We start from the raw sequence: 22810 nt of genomic DNA on the forward strand, positions 1-22810 counted from the left end.
GTTGAATTTCATTACCTTCTGAATGAATTTAAGATTAAAGTAACTCCAACCCTGACTTGTACATTTATCCAAAGCTGGTCTTTTCGTTTACTCTTTAATCAATAGTGAAAGAAAGTTAGTTTACAGAGGATCATGTTTTTTTCTTCTACATAAACTATATATACAAAAGTATGTGGACACCCCTTCAAATTTGTGGATTCAGCTATTTCAGCCACACCTGTTGCTGACAGGTGTATAAAAATCAAGCACACAGCCATGAAATCTCTATAGACAAACAGTCAGTAGAATGGCCTTACTGAAGTACTGACTTTTGTGCTACCGTCATAGGATGCCACTTTTCCAACAAGTCAGTTTGTCAAATTTCTGTCCCGGCTAGAGCTGACCCGGTCAACTGTAAGTGCTGTTATTGTGAATTGGAAACGTCTAGGAGCAACAACGGTTCAGCCACTTAGAGGTAGGCCACAAAAACTCTTGTCTGTTCCCAGTTGTAACACTCACTACCAAGTTAAAAACTGCCTCTGGAAGGAACGTCAGCACAATAACTGTTCATCGGGAGCTTCATGAAATGGTTTTCCATGGCCAAGCAGCCGCACACAAGCCTAAGATCACCATGCACAAAGCCAAGCATTGGCTGGAGTGGTGTAAAGCTCGCCACCATTGGACACTGGAGCAGTGGAAACGCGTTCTCTGGAGTGATGAATCACGCTCAGTCCGGTGGACAAATCTGGGTTTGGAACACTACCTGCCCGAATGCGTAGTGCCAACTGTAAAGTTTGGTGGATGTGGAATAATGGTCTGGGGCTGTTTTATATGGTTTGGGCTAGGCCCCTTAGTTCTAGTGAAGGGAAATCTTAACGCTACAGCATACAATGACATTCTAGATGATTTTGTGGCAGCAGTTTGGGGAAGACCCTTTCCTGTTACCACATGACAATGCACCTGTGCACAAAACAAGGTTAATACAGAAATGGTTTGTCGAGATCGGTGTGGAAGCGCTTGACTGGCCTGCACAGAGCCCTGACCTCAACCCCATCGAACACCTTTGGGATGAATTGGAACGCTGACTGCGAGCCAGGCCTAATCGCCCAGCATCACTAATGCTTGTGGCTGAATGGAAGCGAGTTCCCGCAGTAATGTTCCAACATCTAGAGCAAAGCCTTCCCAGAAGAGTGGAGGCTGTTATAGCAGCAAAGGGGGGTCCAACTCCATATTAACGACCATGATTTTGTAATGAGATATTTGACGAGCAGGTGTCCACATACTTTCGGCCATGTCGTGTGTCATGCCACTGCTATAAGCCTGGAATCACATAAGACAGGAAATGCATGTAGCTACTATGTGTGCTGTCAAAACAGCAGAGAGAAAAAAACCTTTCATTTCTAACTTATGCCATTTTGTTGATGTGTGAAGGTTTATCTTTTTGCTTGTTTAGTTATTATACATTGTGTGGTGGTCATCTGCATATAAATACAATTTTATATATATATATATATATATATATATATTCTTTAGCTCATAGTTGCTACAGATACCTTAGACTGGATGTTAACCTTCTGCCTCAATTCAACATTCAGATAAGTTCAACACTTAGTCAGCCTCCAGTGTCACACCTACAGTATGTCACATGAAATTGGCATTTTAGTCAAAACTATTCTGATTTGTCCTTTTAATATAACGCTTTCACATTGATTCCAAATGATAAGTGATAAATCTTTACTCAGTTGGCCAGGCAGGTTGCTTTGCTCATCTGACTCAGCACGTTTTGTGATAGTTTACATTTCAATACTGTGGTAGAATATGAGCGATAAGGTATTTCCCAGTTTGCTTTTATACTGTGCTGTAGAACCATTCCTTAAGTTCTGTCAAATGTATGTGTTGTACTTTCAGTGTTTAAGGATGTTATTTTGGAATTTGAGCTGTACTTTTGACTGCTGTTAATAAAGTCAATTTATGCAAAAGTTGAAAGTTTAGCATGTGATCATACAATTTATAGCACTTTACTCCACCACACAGTTTCACTTGTTTAATAAATAGATCAATGTGTAATTAGATAATCTTTATTCAAATAACAGTCGGACTTCTGCGTTGCCAGTCACACCGACTGTAGTGCATCTGCATAAGTTTAAAATTTGTCAATATCAGAATCATCTTATACATAAAGTTTAGATACAGTGACATGACAACGGGATAAAAATGTAGGGATTTATTTTAGATGCAAAATTCTATGGCTTGGTGACGTAAGAATTTCCTAAAAATCATGCTGAATTAATGTTATGGTCAGAAAAAAATAAATGAGGGGCTAACAATTGTATAAAGATTACCATCTCATGCCAAATGCATACAAGTCTCAACACACAGAATCTGAGTGAACATCACATTTTAGGATAGAACACATCCTTCCCATATAAAACATTGTAACGGTTGATCCGACCTTAAAACAAACAAACAAAAAAAATTAAACACTAAAGCCATTTGAAATGCACGTACCGTGTCAGATAAACACATAGAAAATTAAAGTGCACTTAAAATTATACAAATCCAAAAATAGTCTATTTCAAAGAAAATAAACAATTACAAAAAAATGGTATCTACATGTATATAAAAATGAAAAAAATAAAAATAATAGAAAAGTTAACCTTTTTCAGTATTTAATTTTTTACACCTGCAAAGGTGATACAGGACTTTCTATATCTTAGTATACACATATACTGTCACAGGGTAGTATAACCCTGCAGTAGCAGAGAGGGAGTGGGGACAATGCTCAGATGCAGGTTTAAAAACAGTGAATTAAGACTGCATATTTATCCAAAACATACAAGGAAAGCTACGTCCATTTTGATTGAGGCCTCTTGACATAGGTAGAAAGTTTAAGGTACAACAAATCAGTTGATTCCAAGGAACACTCAGAGCCAGATCGGAGGTTGGTAAAGATGAGGTTGAGGCAACACACAGCTCCCTGCCTCTCCTTTAGCCAGCCGCTGTAGGTCTGTAGAGTCTGGAGAATCTAAGGCACCTCAGAACCCTGATAGATGATTAGGCTTGTGTTGACCTCTAGTTCCCCTCTTCCATATCCCTGTCATATGTGCTCCAGGAAGAACAGCATGTAGTGATTCCAGCAGCGACCGGCCACATCGCGTGACGTGACAGACATGTTGCAGCGTGCTTTACCCTCGGGCCTGTACAGTTAGTTCACCATGCAGTACAAACAAAACACTCCCCACTTATTGAGAACAACAGAGACTTAAAGCTCAACTGTGTACAGACAGACCTGGATAACAGCTTGTAAACCTAAAGTAGGGACATTGACAACCACAAACACTTCTGGACAGAGACACACACCCCCCCCCCCACCATGTCATTGACATGTACAGCAAAGCATTTAGATCAAGGTGTAATCTGCCCTTTCAGATGCCAGCACCCATGTCCACGTCTCCTCCCGTCACACTGCAGACCTAGGAGGGGCCCAGGAGGACACATGCATAGTTGTGAACTAGAGCTCAAAAAAGGATTGGTCTAGACGACACCATCCTTATCTGTTTACATTAAGAACATGTGTGGGACCCATAAGACTTAGGCCAGACTTAAGGGAAGGTAGTTTTCAACCGCTTGTCTCTGGAACATCATGCACAGATGGCATAGTATTGTACTGCAGTAACCATGTGGGTTGGTAAGGTAGATACAAATGTCTTTTTTTTTAAAAAAAGCAAAAATGATAAAGGTAAAATAAAAATTTAAAAAGAAAAAAAAAGTGCTTGAATCAGTCTCTGTCACTTTCTCTTGCAGACTGCAAATCAGTCTGCAAGACTCAGTAGAAAAACAAAACAAAATGCAGTCTTTTCAATTTTGGGTCCAAAAACAGGAAATGTGTGGAGTTATCACTTGGGCACCAGTCCACGGGATTGTGGGTATAAAGGATGTCCTGGGCTGGAGGGGCTGTATGGAGAGTTGGGGGTGCGAGAGGTAGGGGTACCAGTCTTCTTACCCGTTTTAGGTCGGCTGGTTGGAAGAGAAGAAGATAATGCTTTTTTGTGGGGGGGGGGGGGGGACATCGATGTGGAAACATCATTGGATGGCTTCTAAATGTACTTATGATTTTTGCTTTATAAACCCTGTGGTATCGAGTAGACCTGTGACACTAAACAGGCAGAAACCCTCCCTACTGAAATAACTAAGGACAAAACCCAGAATGGCACTGGAGGGAAGTGACCATTTTACAGCTCCTAACCAATTGTGCTATTTCTTTGCACTGATCGTAACCTTTTTTTGTACATAATGTTTCCGCCATCGTTTCTTATGACAGAAAAGAGCTTCTGGACATCAGAACAGCGATCACTAACCTCGATTTGGACGAAGATTTCTACTTCAATGAGTCGGAGGTGAAAGACATTGATTATCGCAGACCAGGCACAAATCCCCAACACTCAGAGGAGGAGACGGCGCTATAGGAGGCCAGCGCGCAGGAGACTACGTCAGAGCAGATACGTCACCTCTACCCTCTGTTCACTGGAGAATAAACTGGATGAGCTCAGTTCGAGACTCTTCTCAACGGGACCTAAAGAACTATAATATCCTGTTTCTCAGAGTTGTAGCTGACAAAGGGCAATATAGATCTCTGCAGGACAGAATGGTGACGTCGGGGAAGAGCCGGTGTGCAATCTCTTATATAAAAAAATAAAAGTATCGAGGTTCTACTCAGCCGAGTTAGAATACCCCATGATAAGCCGTAGACTAGTGATGTATGGGTTGACTCATAACTCACAGTCCCCGTGGCTATATCCGTGGGGCGGACTGGTTTAGGATCATGAAATATTGTGTGGATGAAGGGCGGGTGGATGGCAGGCAGGTTGAAGAGAAGAAAACAATACCATTAAAAAAAAAAAAAAAAACATCCACAAATGTATAGTTCATATCCATGTTCTACATTGAGGTTTTTCTTCCATTATTTTAGGCTGTTTGGTATTAGTGCGTAAGCCTAATCTTTAGGGTCTAAGTGTACGCGCAAATAACCTTCACACCAATCGCCAAACACTTTTAGATACGGACAGTAAACATTAACTTCAGTCCATGGAGGCAAAAATGGACAATGTCGGAGTTTAATTCAATAAGAATATTCTGCCTCCAATACTGCCGGTGAATCAGCACAACAATTTACAAAAATACTCATCATAAAATGTTGATAAAATATTAAACTGGTATTCAACAAATTATAGATAACCATCTCCTTTATGCAACCGCTGTGACAGATTTCAAAAAAGCTTCACGGGGAAAGCACACTTTGCAATAATCTGAGTACGGCGCTCAGAAACACACACCAGGCAATACAGATACCCGCTATTTTGGAGTCATCATAAATAGCATTATAAATATTCACTTACCTTTGAGGATCTTCATCAGAAGGCACTTCCAGGAATCCCAGGTCCACAATAAATGTTGTTTTGTTTGATAAAGTCCATAATTTATGTCCAAATACCTCCTTGTTGTTTGTGCGTTCAGTGAGCTACTCCAAATGTAGGAAGCGCGCCCAGAATTTCACAACGAAAAGTCACAAAAAGTTCAATTTACGTTTGCTGAAACATGTCAAACGTTGTATAGCGTCAATCTTTAGGGTTTATTAACATAAAACTTCAATAATATTCCAACCGGACGATTCCAATGTCTTGAAAAACGTTATGGAACACAGCTACCTCATCACGTGAACGCGCGCCACAAAACACATGTCATTTTCTGAGTCACCAACTTCCCGGCCTTCTTGTTCGCTCCCTGTTCACTGCAAAACCCTGAAACTAGGTTTTAAAGACTGTTGACATTAGTGAAAGCCTTAGGAAGTACAAAATGAACCCTAAGTCACTGTGTGTTAGATAGGCAATGACTTGAAAAGACTACAAGCATCAGATTTCCCACTTCCTGGTTGGATTTTTCTCAGGTTTTTGCCTGCCATATGAGTTCTGTTATACTCACAGACATCATTCAAACAGTTTTAGAAACTTCAGAGTGTTTTCTATCCAAATCTACTAATAATATGCATATTCTAGTTTCTGGGCCCGAGTAGTAGGCCGTTTAATTTGGGTACGTTTTTCATCCGGCCGTGAAAATACTGCCCCCTACCCAAGAGAGGTTAAAGAGGATGATAGCAGTGTTATGTATGATGATTGTGAGGCGATATACAGATTCAATAATCACTAGACAGAGACTTCAAATAGGCTTATGGCATGTCAAGGGAACTGTAGCCTTCTGTTTAGATGGGTTGAATGGAAACTGAAATCTGGACACCTACTGTAGGTATACAAAACCGCTCACATAGCCTTAATAATAAATAACGACTGCAGAATTAAGCATTTCTTACAGCAAAATTATTACTTGATTTCTTTCTTTCAGCATCTTGAGAGTATGCGAATACTCAGTTAGGGACCGTCTGCAGAGGTGCCATCTTTATCAGCATCATAAAAGCTGATCGTATTTCATCCACATAAAATATGCATCCGGGGCAAACTGAACTCATCAGAAACGTTGGGTTGTTTTCACAGCTTTCTATTTCCATACAACCAGTCAAACTGATGTCGTTTGGACATTTGTATTTTTATCTATTATTGTCTTTTATCCCCGGTTCCTAAACGTCTTTGCTCCACAAATGAAGACGACAGAAAACTTTATAGATGTCAACTAGATTGAAGCATTCATTCTATAAATATGACATTCTGTTGAGTAATGGTTTATTTAGTCTTCTAGGTCAACATATGATGTCAGAAGAGAAGCTGCATGGATCTAATTATAGACAAGTTGAATAACAAATAGCCTACAGAAATGTTGGAAATTACAAGCAGAAACGTATCTTAAAAAAATAAAATAAAAATAAATCAGGAAAATATTCTCCACCCCGTCAAAGTTTTGTTCCACCGACTGACTGTAGACTGCAGTGCATTTTCTATATTAGCGGGATAGGGTTTGGTGTGGGCCTTAGGTTTTTCACTCACATGTAGTCAGGCGGTTTTCACATGTAGTCAGGCGGTTGCGGATGGGTTATTAGCAATTGTGGGTGGGTGCAGCTAAACAGCTGACCCACGCACCATATTATTTACCAAGAGAGTTTATTTTTTGTAGCTGTCCATTTACCACCACTAAGACCACACTCAAAGAGCTGTATAGGGCCATAAGAAAATGCTCACCCAGAGGTGGTGCTCCTAGTGGCCGGTAACTAATGCAGGGACACTGAAAACCGCTGACCTAATTTCTACCAGCATGTCACCTGTGCAACTAGAGGCGAAAAAAAAATAACAACCGTACATACATATCCCAACCAGAAGCCATGGATTACAGGCAACATCCGCACTGAGCTAAAGGCTAGAGCTGCCTCTTTCAAAGAGCGGGACACTAATCCAGACGCTTATAAGAAATTCCTCTACGCCCTCCAACGAACCATCAAACTGGCAAAACGTAAATACAGGACCAAGATCGAAACCTACTACACCGACTCGGACGCTCAGAGGTGGCAGGGCTTGCAAACTATCATGGATTACAAAGGGAAACCCAGCCGCGAGATGTTCAGTGACGCGAGTCTACCAGACGAGCTAAATAACTCGCTTTGAGGCAACCAACACTGTGGCAAGCAACACAGCACCAGCTGTTCCGGACAACTGCGTGATCACGCTCTCCGTAGCCGATGTGAGGAAGACCTTTAAACATTCACAAGGCTGCAGGGCCAGCTGGATTACCAGAACTCAGAATGCACTGACCAGCTGGCAAGTGTCTTCACTGACATTTTCAACATCTCCCTGACTCAGTCTGTAATACTTACATGTTTCAAGCAGACCACCAGAGTAGAGGTCGACGCCGATACCGATTATTAGAGGACCAAAAAAAGATTTAAATTTGTATTTATTTATAATAATGACAATTACAACAATACTGAATGAACACTTATTTTAACTTAATATAATACATCAATAAAATCAATTTAGCCTCAAATAAATATTGAAACGTTCAATTTGGTTTAAATAATGCAAAAACAAAGTGTTGGAGAAGAAAGTAAAAGTGCAATATGTGCCATGTAAAAAAGCTAACGTTTAAGTTCCTTGCTCAGAACATGAGAACATATGAAAGCTGGTGGTTCCTTTTAACATGAGTCTTCAATATTCCCAGGTAAGAAGTTTTAGGTTGTAGTTATTATAGGACTATTTCTCTCTATATGATTTGTATTTTATATACCTTTGACTATTGGATGTTCTTATAGGCACTTTAGTATTGCCAGTATAGCAATATAGCTTCCGTCCCTCTCCTCGCTCCTACCTGGGCTCGAACCAGGAACACATCGACAACAGCCACCCTCGAAGCAGCGTTACCCATGTAGAGGAAGGGGGGGGGAGAAAAAAAAAAACAAACTACTCCAAGTCTCAGAGCGAGTGACGTTTGAAATGCTATTAGCGCGCACCCGGCCAACTAGCTAGCCATTTCATATCGGTTACACCAGCCTAATCTTGGGAGTTGACAGGCTTGAAGTCATAAACAGCGCAATGCATTGCAAAGGGCTGCTGGCAAAACGCACGAAAGTGCTATTTTGAATGAACGCTTACGAGCCTGCTGGTGCCTACCACCGCTCAGTCAGACTGCTCTATCAAATCATAGACTTAATTATAACACACAGAAACACGAGCCTTAGGTCATTAATATGGTCAAATCCGGAAGCTATCATCTCGAAAACAAAACATTATTCCTGTTACATTGCACAACCTTCAGTGTTATGTCATAATTACGTAAAATTCTGGCAAATTAGTTCGCAACGAGCCAGGCGGCCCAAACTGTTGCATATACCCTGACTGCGTGCAATGAACGCAAAATGACAATTTCACCTGGTTAATAATGCCTGCTAACCTGGATTTCTTTTAGCTAAATATGCAGGTTTAAAAATATATACTTCTGTGTATTGATTTTAAGAAAGGCATTGATGTTTATGGTTAGGTACAGTCGTGCAACGATTGTGCTTTTTTCGCAAATGCGCTTTTGTTAAATCATCCCCCGTTTGGCGATGTCGGCTGTCTTTGTTAGGAAGAAATAGTCTTCACAGTTCGCAACGAGCCAGGCGGCCCAAATTGCTGCATATACCCTGACTCTGTTTGCAAGAGAAGTGACACATTTTCCCTAGTTAAAAGACATTCATGTTAGCAGGCAATATTAACTAAATATGCAGGTTTAAAAATATATACTTGTGTATTGATTTTAAGAAAGGCATTGATGTTTATGGTTGGAGCAACGTGTACCTAAGCGATTATATGCAACGCAGGACAGGCTAGATAAACTAGTAATATCATCAACCATGTGTAGTTAACTAGTGATTATGATTGATTGTTTTTTATAAGATAAGTTTAACGCTAGCACGCAACTTACCTTAGCTTCTTACTGCATTCGCGTAACCTCGTGGAGTGCAATGTAAAGCAGGTGGTTAGAGCGTTGGACTAGTTAACAAGACTGAATCCCTGAGCTGACAAGGTAAAAATCTGTCATTCTGCCCCTGAACAAGGCAGTTAACCCACCGTTCCTAGGCCGTCATTGAAAATAAGAATGTGTTCTTAACTGACTTGCCTAGTTAAATAAAGTAAAAAAATATATATATATATATTTTTTTACTTTATTTAACTAGGCAAGTCAGTTAAGAACACATATATAAATTAAATATTAAAATAAAATGATTCAAAAAAATAAATAAATAAAACGGCCAAATCGGCGTCCAAAAATACCAATTTCCGATTGTTATGAAAATTTGAAAATCGGCCCTAATTAAATCGGCCATTCCGATTAATCGGTCGACCTCTACACCAGAGTCTCTGTGCCCAAGAACACCAAGGTAACATGTCTAAATGTATATCGCTGCGTAGCCATGAAAAGCTTTGAAAGGCTGGTCATGGTTCACACCCAGGACCCACTCCAATTCGCATTCTGCACCAACAGATCCATAGATGATACAATCTCAATTGCACTCCACACTTCCATTTCCCTTCTGGACAAAAAGGAACACGTTAGAATGCTGTTTATTGAAGGCTGAGCTGTAGTCAACACCATTGTCCATTCCTCTCCAAGCTCAGCACTAGCTAAGGACCCTGGGATTAAAACACCTAAATCACTAAGGAATTATCATGGTCCACACACACCAACAGTTGTCAGGAGGCTGAAAAGATTTGGCATGGGCCCTCTGCAGCTGGGCCTTCGAGTGGTGCAGCAGTGCTTGAAGCTACACTACAGCCCCGGGTTCGATCCCAGACTGTGTCACAGTCGGCCATCACCGGGAGACCCATGAGACGGCGCACAATTTGCCCAGCATCGTCCGGGTGAGGGGAGGGTTTGGCCGGCCGGGATGTTCTTCTACCATCGCGCTCTAGCGACTCCTTGTGGTGGGGCTGTGTGCCTGCAAGCTGACTTCAGTCACCAGCTGTACGGCGTTTCCTTTGACACATTGGTGCGGCTGAAGAAATAAAAGCTGAAATAAATCACTCTACTATTATTCTTACATTTCACATTCTTAAAATAAAGTGGTGATCCTAACTGACCTAAAACAGGACATTTTTACTAGGATTAAATGTCAGGAATTGTGAAAAACTGAGTTTAAATGCATTTGGCTAAGGTGTATGTAAACTTCCGACTTCAACTGTATGTCAGAATGCTGTTCATTGACTAAAGCTCAGCCTTCAACAACATAGTACCCTCAAAGCTCTTCATTAAGCTCGGGGCCCTGGGTCTGAACCCCGCCCTGTGCAACTGGGTCCTGGACTTCTTGACGGTCCGCCCCCAGGTGGTTAAAGTAGGAAACACCTCCAGGGGCCCCATAAGGGTGCGTGCTCCGTCCCCTCCTGTACTCCCTGTTCACTCATGACTGCATGGCCATGCACGCCTCCAACTCAATCATCAAGTTTGCAGACGACAACAGTAGTAGGCCTGATTACCAACAATGAGACAGCCTACAGGGAGGTGGTGAGCGCCCTGGCAGAGTGGTGCCAGGAAAATAACCTCTTCCTCAATGTCAACAAAACGAAGGAGCTGACTTCAGGAAAAAGTGGAGGGAGCATGCCCCTATCCACATCAACAGGACCGCAGTGGAGAAGGTGGAAAGCTTCAAGTTTCTCGGTGTAAACGTAATTGACGATCTGAAATGATCCCCCTACACAGATAGTGTGATGAAGAAGGCGCAACAGCGCCTCATCAACCTCAGGAGGCTGAAGAAATTTAGCTTGGCCCCTAAGACCCTCAGATACTTTTACAGATGCACAATTGAGAGCATCCTGTCAGGCTGTATCACCGCCTGGTACGGCAACTGCTCCGCCCACAACCGTACGGCTCTCCAGAGGGTAGTGAGGTCTGCACAACGCATCACCGGGGGCAAACTACCTGCCCTCCAGGACACCTACAGCACCCGATGTCACAGGAAAGCAAAAAAGATCAAGGACAACAACCACCTGAGCCACTGCCTGTTCACCACGCTATCATCCAGAAGACGAGGTCAGTAGAGGTGCATCAAAGCTGGGACAGAAGCTGTTTTTCAGTCTATCTCAAGGTCATCAGACTGTTAAACAGCCATCACTATCCGGCTACCATCCGGCTACTCAACCCTGTACCTTAGAGGCTGCTGCCCTGTATACATAGAATCACTGGCCTCTTCAATAAATTGAACACTAGTCACTTTAATAATGTTTACATATTGCTTTACTCATCTCATATGTATATACTATATTCTACTGTATTTTAGTCAATGCCACTCCAACATTGCTCATCCTAATATTTATACATTTCTTTATTCTATTTAACATTTGTGTATTGTTAGATACTACTGCACTGTTGGAGCTAGGAACACAAGCATTTCACTTGCTAAGAATGTGTGTATATGTGACCAATAAAGCTTGATTTGAATAGTTTGTCCGGGTAGTTATTTGCATTGACCCTTTTTGCACCAGCTCTTTTGACTCATCACATATGATGTGGTTACTGTTTATTATCTATCCTGTTGCCTAGTCACTTTATTCATAGTTGTATGTACACTACATTAGTAAAAGTATGTAGACACCTGCTCGTCAAACATCTCATTCCAAAACAAAACCGTTCATATTAAGTTGCTGCGGGGTCATCCAGTCAGCCACAAGAGCATTACTGAGGTCGGGCACTGATGTTGGGCGATTAGGGCTGGCTCGCAGTCAGCATTCCTATTCATCCCAAAAGGTGTTCGATGGGGTGGAGGTCAGCGCTCTGTGCAGACCAGTCAAGTTCTTCCAAACCGATCGACCATTCATTTCTGTATGGACCTCGCTTTGCGCACAGGGGCAATGTCATGCTGAAACAGGAAAGGGCCTTCCCCAAACTATTGCCACAACGTTGGAAGCACAGAATAAATCTTGAATGTCATTGTATGCTGTAGCATTAAGATTTCACTTCACCGGAACTAAGGGGCATAGCCCGAAACATGAAAAACAGCCCCGGACCACTACTCCTCCACCAACACCAAACTTTACAGTTGGAACTATTCATTGGGGCAGGTAGCGTTCTCCTGGCATTAGCCAAACCCAGATTTGTCAGTGGGACTGCCATATGGTGAAGGGTGATTAATCACTCCAGAGAACGCGTTTCCACTGCACCAGAGTCCAATGGCGGCGAGCTTTACACCACTCCAGCCGACGCTTGGCATTGCGCATGGTGATCTTAGGCTTGTGTACGGCTGCTCGGCCATGGAAAACAAATTTCATAAAGCTCCCGACGAACAGTTCTTGTGTAGACGTTGCTTCCAGAGGCAGTTAGGAACTTGGTAGTGAGTGTTGCACTCGGCGGTCCCGTTCTTTGAACTTGTGTTGCCTACCACTTTGCGGCAGAGCCGTTGTTGCTCCGAGACCTTTCTACTTCACAGCACTTACTTCACGGGGGCAGTCTAGCAGAAATTTGACAAACTGACTTGTTGGAAAGGTGGCATCCTATGACAGTGCCACGTTGAAAGTCACTGAGATCTTCAGTAAGGCCATTCTACTGTCAATGTTTGTCTATGGAGATTGCATGGCTGTGTGCTCAATTTTATACACCTGTCAGCAACGGGTGTGGCTGAAATAGACAAATCCACTAATTTGAAGGGGTGTCCACATACTTTTGTTTGTATATATATATATATATATGAGTACATATCTACCTCAATTATCTTGTACATCCACTCAGTACTGGTACCCTGTGTATATAGCCTGGTACCCTGTGTATATAGCCTGGTACCCTGTGTATATAGCCAAGTGATCATTACTAATTTTGTATTTATTCCTTGTGCCATTTTTTTTTTTTTCTACTATTTCTCTATTTACATTTCCCCCCAGAATGGGACAGAGCCTTACCCAGACTTTGGTTTCTTGACTGCCCCAGTGCTGGTGGGCTCGAGGCTGCTGTGGAACCTGGAGGCATCCACCTGGATCGCATCCTCTTCCCGCAGAGCATCCTCCAACGCTGCTGCTACCGTGGGCGCTATGACTGGCTCCTCATACTCCTTAGTGGTCCGAACGGGCAGGTCCATCTCCAGCATCAGGATATTCTCAGCCTGGGGAAACAGACAGAGGGGGGGGGGGGACAGACAGTATGGACTGCTACCACTCAGAGGTCAAGGCGTGAGTCACAGTCACCAGGGACAGAGAGCAGAGGGACAGAGAGCAGAGGGCATAAAGAAGATCATACCTTGTATCTGACCTCAGCCCTTATCACCATGGACGTGCGGGCGTGCTGACTCAGGGGTCTTCTGTAGCCCACCGCTGACACTGGCCTGGTCATCATCTGCTGGTCACTGAGAGAGAGTTATCAAAAAGACAGCCACACAATTTGTATGTGTTCCTTCCTACACAAGGGATTTTCCAACCACTTAGGTCAAACCCTGTGCATGTATGCATTATTACAGCATGTTTTGTACGCATATTTGACCATGTGCATGTCTAACTACTACTGCATAATTCATTTGCACATACTCCTCTATGCGGGTGATGGGACGCATTTTCCAGTGGTCGTCCTCCTCGTCCAAGAACGCCCTGTTCACAATCTTATTCTTCTCCTCCATGGGGATGAAATTCTCAATGATGAGATGCCTGGCAGACAGAATAACAAGGTCAGGGGGACCTCTTAACAGCCTGAGGATACTATTATTGATAATAGGAGGATGCCTAGGCAGTCATGGGGCGGTGGGAACCAACCACAGTACAATACCTAATCTAGAACAACTCTCCATGTTCCTTCCAGATATGCAAGGCAAAATCCAGGTCAAAGCTAATCACTCATGTTTATTCCAGGAATGTGCTCATTGTCAGAGGGGAACAACCAAAATAGACTACATTGATTTTTATTTTTTTTAACAGTGTGTGAGAAATGAGAGATGTGTGCTGGTTGGTGGCCTGGCGGGGTCCATACTTGAGTTTGAGATCCCGGGTCAACTCGTTCTGGGTCTGCTCCAGCTCCTGTCTCTCCTTGATGTGCAACTCCTGGACTTCATAGATCTCAGTTTTCACTGCCTGTAGCTTCGCAAAAAGCTGAGAGGAGACAAAATCAGAGGTATAATGAGGCAGAGAGCACAAGAGGAGACGAAAACACCATGGTTTCAGTGTAACAAACAAATGTACCAAGCGCCAATGAAAACTGAACATATTGTGCATGCCACAATCTCCTTTTAACTCTAGTAAACTGACAACATAAAGGACAGTTTCCTATGGAATCAAATGCACTATTTTGATACGGTTCCTGATCAACCTTTTTCAGCTTCTTGGTCTTGATGTCGACTTCCTGTTGTAGAGAGCTGTATGTCTCCTTCAACTCCAGGGTCTCCTCGTCACGATTCTCCACCTGCTGTTGCATCTCCCTCTCTCTGCGTTTCTACACACACACACACAGCCTCTCAGTAAGAAGGGCAAGGATGTGTAATCCCACAAAGAAGACTACTCACATAAATCATTTAATTCTTCCCATCAGATGGCAAATCAATACTATTAAGATTGTTTATTGAGTGTTCAATTCTCTCCATCCATACATATTACCTGTTCAGCAATTTCCTGTCTCTTCTGTTCAAGGATCCTTTGTTGCTCATTGGTGTGGTCTACTATGTTCTTTCCGCCCATCAGAAGCTTACTCTCCATCGCCTGGGAGAGGACACAATCAAGAGGTGTCAGGGAAACACAAAATAGCAGTGAAAAGTTTAGACACCTACTCATTCAAGGGTTTTTGTTATTTTAACCATTTTCTACATTATAGAATAAGTGAAGACATCAAAACTGAATTAACACATATGGAATCATGTAGTAAAAAAAAAAAAAAAAAAAAAAAGTGTTAAACACATTCTTCAAAGTAGTAACCCTTTGCCTTGATGACAGCTTTGTACACTCTTAGCATTCTCTCAACCAGCTTCACCTGGAATGCTTTTCCAACAGCCTTGAAGGAGTTCCCACATATGCTGAGCACTTGTTGGCTGCTTTTCCTTCACTCTGTGGTCCAACTCATCCCAAAGCATCTCAATTGGGTTGAGGGCTGGTGATTGTGGAGGCCAGGTCATCTGATGCAGCACTCCATCAATCTCCTTCTCAGTCAAATAGCTATTACACAGCCTGGATGCATGTTGGGTCATTGTCCTGTTGAAAAACAAATGATAGTGGGACTAAGCGCGAAGCAGATGGGATGACGTATCGCTACAGAATGCTGTGGTAGCCATGCTGGTTAAGTGTGCCTTGAATTCTAAATAAAATCACAGACAGTGTCACCAACACACCAGCACACCTCCTCCTCCATGCTTTACAGTGGTAAATACACATGCAGAGATCATCCATTCACCCACACCGCATCACAAAGACAAGGCGGTTGGACTAAAAATCTCAAATTTGGACTCAAATGTACATTGCTCGTGTTTCTTGGCCCAAGCATTCTCTTCTTATTGGGGTCCTTTAGTAGTGGTTTCTTTGCAGCAATTCGACCATGAAGGCCTGATTCACGCAGTCTCCTCTGAACAGTAGATATTGAGATGTGTCTGTTACGAGAACTGTGGAGCATTTATGCAATTTCTGAGGCTGGCAACTCTAATGAACTTATCCTCTGCAGCAGAGGTAACTCTGGGTCTTCCTTTCCTGTGGCGGCCCTCATGAGAGCCAGTTTCATCATAGCGCTTGATGGTTTTTGCGACTGCAACTTGAAGAAACGTTCAAAGCTCTTGAAATTGTCCACATTGACTGACCTTCATGTCTTAAAGTAATGGACTGTCGTATCTCTTTGCTTATTTGCGCTGTTCTTGCCATAAATGGACTTGGTCTTTTACTAAATAGGGCTATCATCTGTATACCACCCCTACCTTGTCACAACACAATTGATTGACTCAAATGCATTAAGGGAAAAATGAAATTCCACAAATTAACAAGGCACACCTATTAATTGAAATGCATTCAAGGTGACTACCTCATGAAGCTGGTTGAGAGAATGCCAAGAGTGTGCAAAGCTGTCATCAAGGCAAAGGGTGGCTACTTTGAATATCATTTTTATTTGTTTAACACTTCTTTGGTTACTACATGATTCCATAGTTTTGAGGTCTCCACTATTAATCTACAATGTAGAAAATACTACAAATAAAGATAAACCCTTAAATGAGTAGATGTGTCCAAACTTTTGCCGGGTACTGTATAGAATGAAAAAGAGAATGTTGGGGTGAAAAGGACCAGAATGTAGTCTCCTCACCTTGACTTTGGCAGTCAGCATCTCGCCTGCTTCCTGCTCCTTTTTCAGGGCGTCCATCTTCCTCTCCTTCTCCTTTAGCAGCCTCTGTTTCTCCTCCGCCACCAGACTGTGATCCTCCATGATGGCCTTCCTCTCCCTCTCCAACTTCTCCTGCTGTACACGCCAATAATCTGCACCCACTTTATCAGATGGTTCTACACCATCATCATCATCATCATCATCCTCCTCCGTCTCTCCATCCTCTGTGTCCTCTTCTAGTTCATCCCCAGCTTCTCCAACCCTCCTCCTCCTCCTCTTCTTCCCTGAGCGTTTCTCTAACTGTTCTTTGAGCCGAGCAATCTCTTCCTGGAACTCCCTGAGCAGAGCATCTTTAGGGTCCTCGTTGACGCGGGGCTTGTTCTTGATGTTCTTCGCCCGGTTTGAGTAGCGTAATGTGGTCAGTGTCTCTTCCACGTTGTAAGATGCTGGTCCGATGTTAGCCACCATGACTGTGCGGGCATTGCCCCCCAGGGAGTCCTGTAGCAGGCGGGTGAGCTTGGAGTCGCGGTAGGGGATGTGGGTGCTCCTGCCATCCACCAAGGCTGAGATAACATTCCCCAAGGCTGACAGGGACAGGTTGATCTTGGTGGCTTCCTTCAGGCGCTCTCCCTGGGCTCCTGTCTTAGTCTGCCTCTCACTGCCAGCCAGGTCCACCAGGTTCAGTTTGCCCACTCGAATGTGGTTCTCTCCGTCGACGCCCAGCTCGCTGCACTCGATGGTAATGACGAAAATGGCATGTGACCGGGAGCTGTGCTCATTCATATTGGTGGAGCCCACTGAGCGGTTCTGGTTCCCCACGTTCATGACGTGCTCTATTTCTCGTACACTCTTAGTGACGAAGGAGGAGAGGTCCTTGACGTATACACCCGTGTCTGGCCTCTCTTTCAGCTCCAGCCGGCAGGACTGGTCCTTGGACAGCAGGTCCCTGATCTCCTCCTGGTAGATCTCCAGGTACGAGGCCCTCACCAGGTACTGCTGGTTCTGGGAGCGGGAGATGTGCGTGAAGACGTGCTCAAAGGAATTGGGGATTACACCCCTTCTCTCTGGGTCATTGCGCACCCCCTCCATAGTGTAGGTCTTTCCTGTACCTGTCTGGCCGTACGCAAATATGGTCCCATTGAAACCAAGTAAGACAGAGTCCACCAGGGGCCTGAAGGTTTCATCATAGAGATCCACCTGTTTGGAGTTCCAGTCGTACACAGAGTCAAATGTAAAGACCTTGGGGTGTTCATGGGCTGCAGCCCCCCGGGGGTTTCGCACAGCCACCTGGCCCAGCTTCACATCCACCTGCACCACCCTCTCAAAGTTGGCTGCCCGCTCCTTCTCATTCATGGGTCGACAGCGGACCACCACCTTCACCGACTCTCTGGTCTTAGACATCGTGACGGTCCCCAGACAAACTGGCCTTGTCCCCCTGGCTTGTGTTTCTTTCCTTCAAGTATTGTACAGAGTCAGAGTTCACAATATCAGAGATGCCAGCATCAGAACCTGTAAAAAAATATATTTTTAAACACATATGATTATTTTCAAATAGCTATTGCCAACACGATTAGTTCATGTTTTCTTTTGTGATTATGAAGAACTTTGTGCACTGTATCAAACTAGCTTCCTGGCTACAACGTTTTCAGACAGATAGCTTGCAGCTACAAAACATGGCTAAGAGTATGTGGACATTGTTGAACTTCTCATTCCAAAATCATGGTCATTAATATGGAGTTGGCCTCCACTCTTCTGGGAAGGCTTTCCACCAGATATTGGAACATTTCTGCGAGGCTGTGCTTCCATTCAGCCACAACAGCATTAGTGAGGTCAGGCACTGATGTTGGGGGATTAGGCCTGGCTTGCAGTCAGCATTCCAATCAATTCCAAAGGTGTTCGGTGGGGTTGAGGTCAGGGCTCTGTGCAGGCCAGTCAAGTTCTTCCACACCAATCTCGACAAACATTTTCTGTATGGACCTTGCTTTGTGTACAGAGGGATTGTCCTTGTGCTGATTTAGCTTCCAGAGGCAGTTTAGAACTTGGTAGTGGGTGTTGCAACTGAGGACAGACTATTTTTTAGCTTGTGTGACCTACCACTTTGCGGCTGAGCCGTTGTTGCTCCTAAATATTTCCACTTCACAATAACAGCACTTACAGTTGACCGGGGCAGCTCTAGCAGGGCAGACATTTGACTAAGTGACTTCTTGGATAGGTGGCATCCTATGAAGGTGACACATTGAAAGTCACCGAGCTCTTCAGTAAGGCCAGTCTACTTCCAATGTTTGTCTATGGAGACTGCATGGCCGTGTGCTCGATTTTATACACCAGCCAGCAACGTTTTTTTATTTATTTAACTAGGCAAGTCAGTTAAGAAAAAAAATTATAATTTACAATGACGGCATACCCCGGCTAAACCTTAACGACACTGGGCAAATTGTGCACTTCCCTATGGGACTCCTAATCACAGCCGGTTGTGATACAGCCTGGAATCAAACCAGGGACGCCTCTAGCACTGAGATGCAGTGCCTTAGACCGCTGCGCCCCTCGGGAGCTGGAATAGCCTAATACACTTATTTGAAGGGGTATCCACATACTTTTGGCAATGTAGTGTAGTTAGCAAGCTAACAAAACAACACAGCTGGCCGGTGACGTTTAGCTAGCTAGCAGTTTGAGCTGTCAGTTACACTGCTAGCTAGCTGGTTAATAAAACTAGGCAAGAACACAACATAGAATTAGGTTAGCTAAACTAGCTACTGTAGTTATTAACGTTAAGTAATTTCGTTAGCAAAACGTTGAAAAGGCATGAGTTATTGGCACACACAAAGTCACGTTAGCTTGGCAAGCTAGCTAGATAGTTATCGGTCAGTGCTCCCTAGTGAAAGCGTCGGAATATATCAACTCTGGTACTTCCAATGCTAGTGTTAGTTGATTGACGGTAACAAGCTAGCTAGCCAGTTCATCGCTGTGCACAGGCAAAATAACTCAATTGTCAAGGCTTTTCGGTTTGCTAATTCTGGCAATTATAGCAACAATAAAATATATCTAGCTAACGAATTGGAGAACATGTAAACATCATCCGGCAACAGATTAGAAAATGTGATTTTGCTAGCCTGCTCGTTTACAAAGAATCGGGACAGCACCCCAACAACCTCGATCGGACGGCCTAGCAACGGAAAAAAAAACATCCTTTCTCCGAATGGGCAGTAAGACAAGACAGTGCAGTTTGATCATGGGAGGCATCTCCCCCTGTGCAGTTTACGAGAACAAGCACACAATTAAAGTGAAACTCATTGACATTGTTAACTAACTATAATGCAAAATCCATGACAACATTGACATTGTCCGCTAGTTACCAGTCAAGCCAGTGCTTCCACCCAGTCAGCCATTAGAGCAGCCGTCCTTGCATCCCAGAAAACTGTCCCGGATGGAATGGAAAGGTGCCGGTTATGGCTTTTAACATAGCAGCCAATCGGTGTCTTTGTCCTGTTATGTAACAGCTAAAGACCTCTCCTCATAATAAATTGGAACAAATGTATCTTACAAAATCGTGTCAATATAACTTGGGACATTTTTATTCAAAAAAAAAAATGCATAGACAAATTGAACATTAAAAAGTGAGAACATGCATTAATTAATTGGTTTAGGCTACAGACATGCATCACCAGTGAAGCCTGAATATTTTCCATGTATCTGCACTGTGCACATGCAGAAGCTCAGTCATCATCGCATTTTAGTAATTTAGCAGACGCTCTTATCCAGAGCGACTTACAGTAGTGAATGCATGCATTTCATACGTTCAGATGCAGTAAATGGTATAGAGTACAGTATATACATATGAGATGAGTAATGTAGGGTATGTAAACATTATATAAAGTGGCATTGTTTAAAGTGACTAGTGATACATAATATTACATACAATTTTTCATTATTAAAGTGGCTAGAGATTTGAGTCAGTATGTTGGCAGCAGCCACTCTAAGTTAGTGATGGCTGTTTAACAGTCTGATGGCCTTGAGATAGAAGCTGTTTTTCAGTATCTCGGTCCCAGCTTTGATGCACCTGTACTGACCTCGCCTTCTGGATGATAGCGGGGTGAACAGGCAGTGGCTTGGGTGGTTGTTGTCCTTGATGATCTTTTTGGCCTTCCTGTGACATCGGGTGGTGTAGGTGTCCTGGAGGGCAGGTAGTTTGCCCCCGGTGATGCGTTGTGCAGCATAGAAGGTATTGCGGAAAAGGAACGTCTTTTTTATTTAACTAGGCAAATCAGTTAAGAACAAATTCTTATTTACAATGACGACCTACCCCAGCCAAACCCAGGCGACGCTGGGCCAATTGGGCGCCGCCCTATGGGACTCCCAATCATAGCCGGATGTGATGCAGCCTGGATTGTTGATGCTATGAAGAGTATAATAATGTAATGTATACAGCGTGTGTAATAATGCTACTGCTTGTTTAATAGCAGTGGTGTTGTGGAGGGTAAACACAACATTATTTTGCGCAAGGGTTTAGCGGAAAAAAATGGGAGCTTGACTTTATTCACCGCGAACGGTGATCAGAGTTTACTAAAAACATTTATCACTACATCACTGTAATAGTGAGTATGGAGTACAAGATCACACTCCCACACTGCAATGTCCTCCTCCTCACCCAAGATTAAAAAGCCATTCTAAAATTCTAAAAGCAGTTTGTCATGGACTACCCAGGAAGGGCAAATATTCACAGCTCGTCTTGCTTGTTACATTTTCCAGCGTAGTCCATCCCCGAAGAAATACGACGGCCGGGCATGGACATCACGGTCTCGTTTGATAAAAGCAGGAAGAGGAGGACACAGTTCCCGACGAAGTGGTCAGACTGGCTTAGGATGTACAAGTCCGGCTGGGCCAAGTCTTGCTTGTTGCTCACCACCTTCACCTGGGCATGGACAGAAACAATGATACACTGAATATAGCAGTATGCAAACAAAGCATGTTTACCAACAGCGCAACACCTGTGAAAAGTGGATGTACTGGGTATTTGTATTTATTTTTACTGACAAAGAACATCATCCAATCGATCACTCCAAGCTCACCTTATTGGAAGAACTTTTGGATCTCAGCGAGGTGGGACTGTGGCGATGTAAACAGAACAGGCAGAGGTTTTCTTGACCCAGAGCTTGAGGGCCCGGCAGATCTCAGCGCGATCCGGGAAGGACATGGTCATGGGGTTATAACCCATGGTCATGGCGAGGGGGTTATAACCCATGGTCATGCATTACCGACTGAGCCACACAGGCCGAGTGTGTGTGTGTTTCCAGTTCATCGACTGAGCCACACAGGCCAAGTGTGTGTATTTGTGTGTTCCCAGCTCATCAACTGAGCCACACGGTCTGAGTGTGTGTATGTGTGTGTTCCCAGCTCACCCAACCAGAGCCGATCCTCAGCTGTACGCCCACATATGGCCTGGGCAGCGATGTGGTTCCTGTCCCTCCCTCCTACACTACATACTGCTGCAGACCCATATACTCCTGTATCACAGGGAACTGAGCTGGGGCACCAGGACAGGGCCAGGACAGGGCACTCTGATGGAGGGAACATGTGCATGGAAGACATGAGAGGGGAAGCAAATTGGGACTGCAGTTAAAAATTTGCCAGCTGGCTAAAACTGGCACTTCTATAGTCATGTTGAATAATGGGCACTATCCTTGTAAAACTACATTTAAATGAATACATTTCTTATGGTATTTATTCTGTTATACCACCAGTAAGTTAAGCAAAAATCATGCTGATGTTTCACTAATAGGACAGCTATGTACTGTGGATCCAGTGAGGTAGGTGGTAGGAAGTGAAGGACAAGCCACCAAACAAGACAGACCTGTCAGACTCCACTCCTACATGGTCACAAATGGAAAGGATGTCCCATCCTGATAAATACAGACAGTGACGTTTCAGAAAACACCATGAGTGAGGCTTTACAAGACATTTATACCAGATCCAACTGTTTTCGCCACGTGGTAAACATAAATACACTGAAATAGAAAACTCAACATGCAACAATTTCTAATATTTTACTGAGTTACAGTTCATATAAAGGCAATCATTCAACTGAAATAAATTAATTTAGGTC

General features: G+C 43.5%; 1 protein-coding gene across 3 annotated transcripts; it reads right to left on the minus strand.

The window, feature by feature from the left end:
• Window positions 1–2041: 2041 nt before the first annotated feature.
• Window positions 2042–22077, minus strand: LOC106566426 (kinesin-like protein KIF3B). 3 transcript variants are annotated; one of them, XM_082959835.1, is made up of 10 exons: window positions 21777–22077; window positions 20778–21619; window positions 16693–18219; window positions 15015–15116; window positions 14731–14853; window positions 14395–14513; window positions 13959–14075; window positions 13675–13780; window positions 13341–13540; window positions 2042–3996 (listed from the first exon to the last, which is right to left on the minus strand). In XM_082959835.1, exons 3-10 carry the CDS (start codon window positions 18109–18111, stop codon window positions 3876–3878), a joined length of 2307 nt encoding a protein of 768 aa, XP_082815961.1. In that variant the 5' UTR covers window positions 18112–18219; window positions 20778–21619; window positions 21777–22077; the 3' UTR covers window positions 2042–3875. The 3 variants fall into 3 exon arrangements, with proteins under 3 accessions (XP_082815961.1, XP_045548887.1, XP_045548888.1); XM_045692931.2 differs by lacking the exons at window positions 20778–21619; window positions 21777–22077 and adding an exon at window positions 20064–20165; XM_045692932.2 differs by lacking the exons at window positions 20778–21619; window positions 21777–22077 and adding an exon at window positions 20064–20134 and having other exon boundaries at window positions 16693–18163.
• Window positions 22078–22810: the final 733 nt, after the last annotated feature.

Source organism: Salmo salar, chromosome 13 (assembly GCF_965601325.2).
Source record: "Salmo salar chromosome 13, fSalSal1, whole genome shotgun sequence".
In the NCBI taxonomy this organism is placed as follows: domain Eukaryota; kingdom Metazoa; phylum Chordata; class Actinopteri; order Salmoniformes; family Salmonidae; genus Salmo; species Salmo salar.

Coding starts and splice junctions, on each gene's coding strand:
- LOC106566426 (XM_082959835.1), bottom strand. CDS start 18,111: ATGTCTAAGACCAGAGAGTCGGTGAAGGTGGTGGTCCGCTGTCGACCC. Junction 14,514..14,730: donor AGACCAAGAAGCTGAAAAAG/GTTGATCAGGAA, acceptor GTCTCCTCTCAG/CTTTTTGCGAAGCTACAGGC. Junction 13,781..13,958: donor CCCATCACCCGCATAGAGGA/GTATGTGCAAAT, acceptor ACTCTCTCTCAG/TGACCAGCAGATGATGACCA.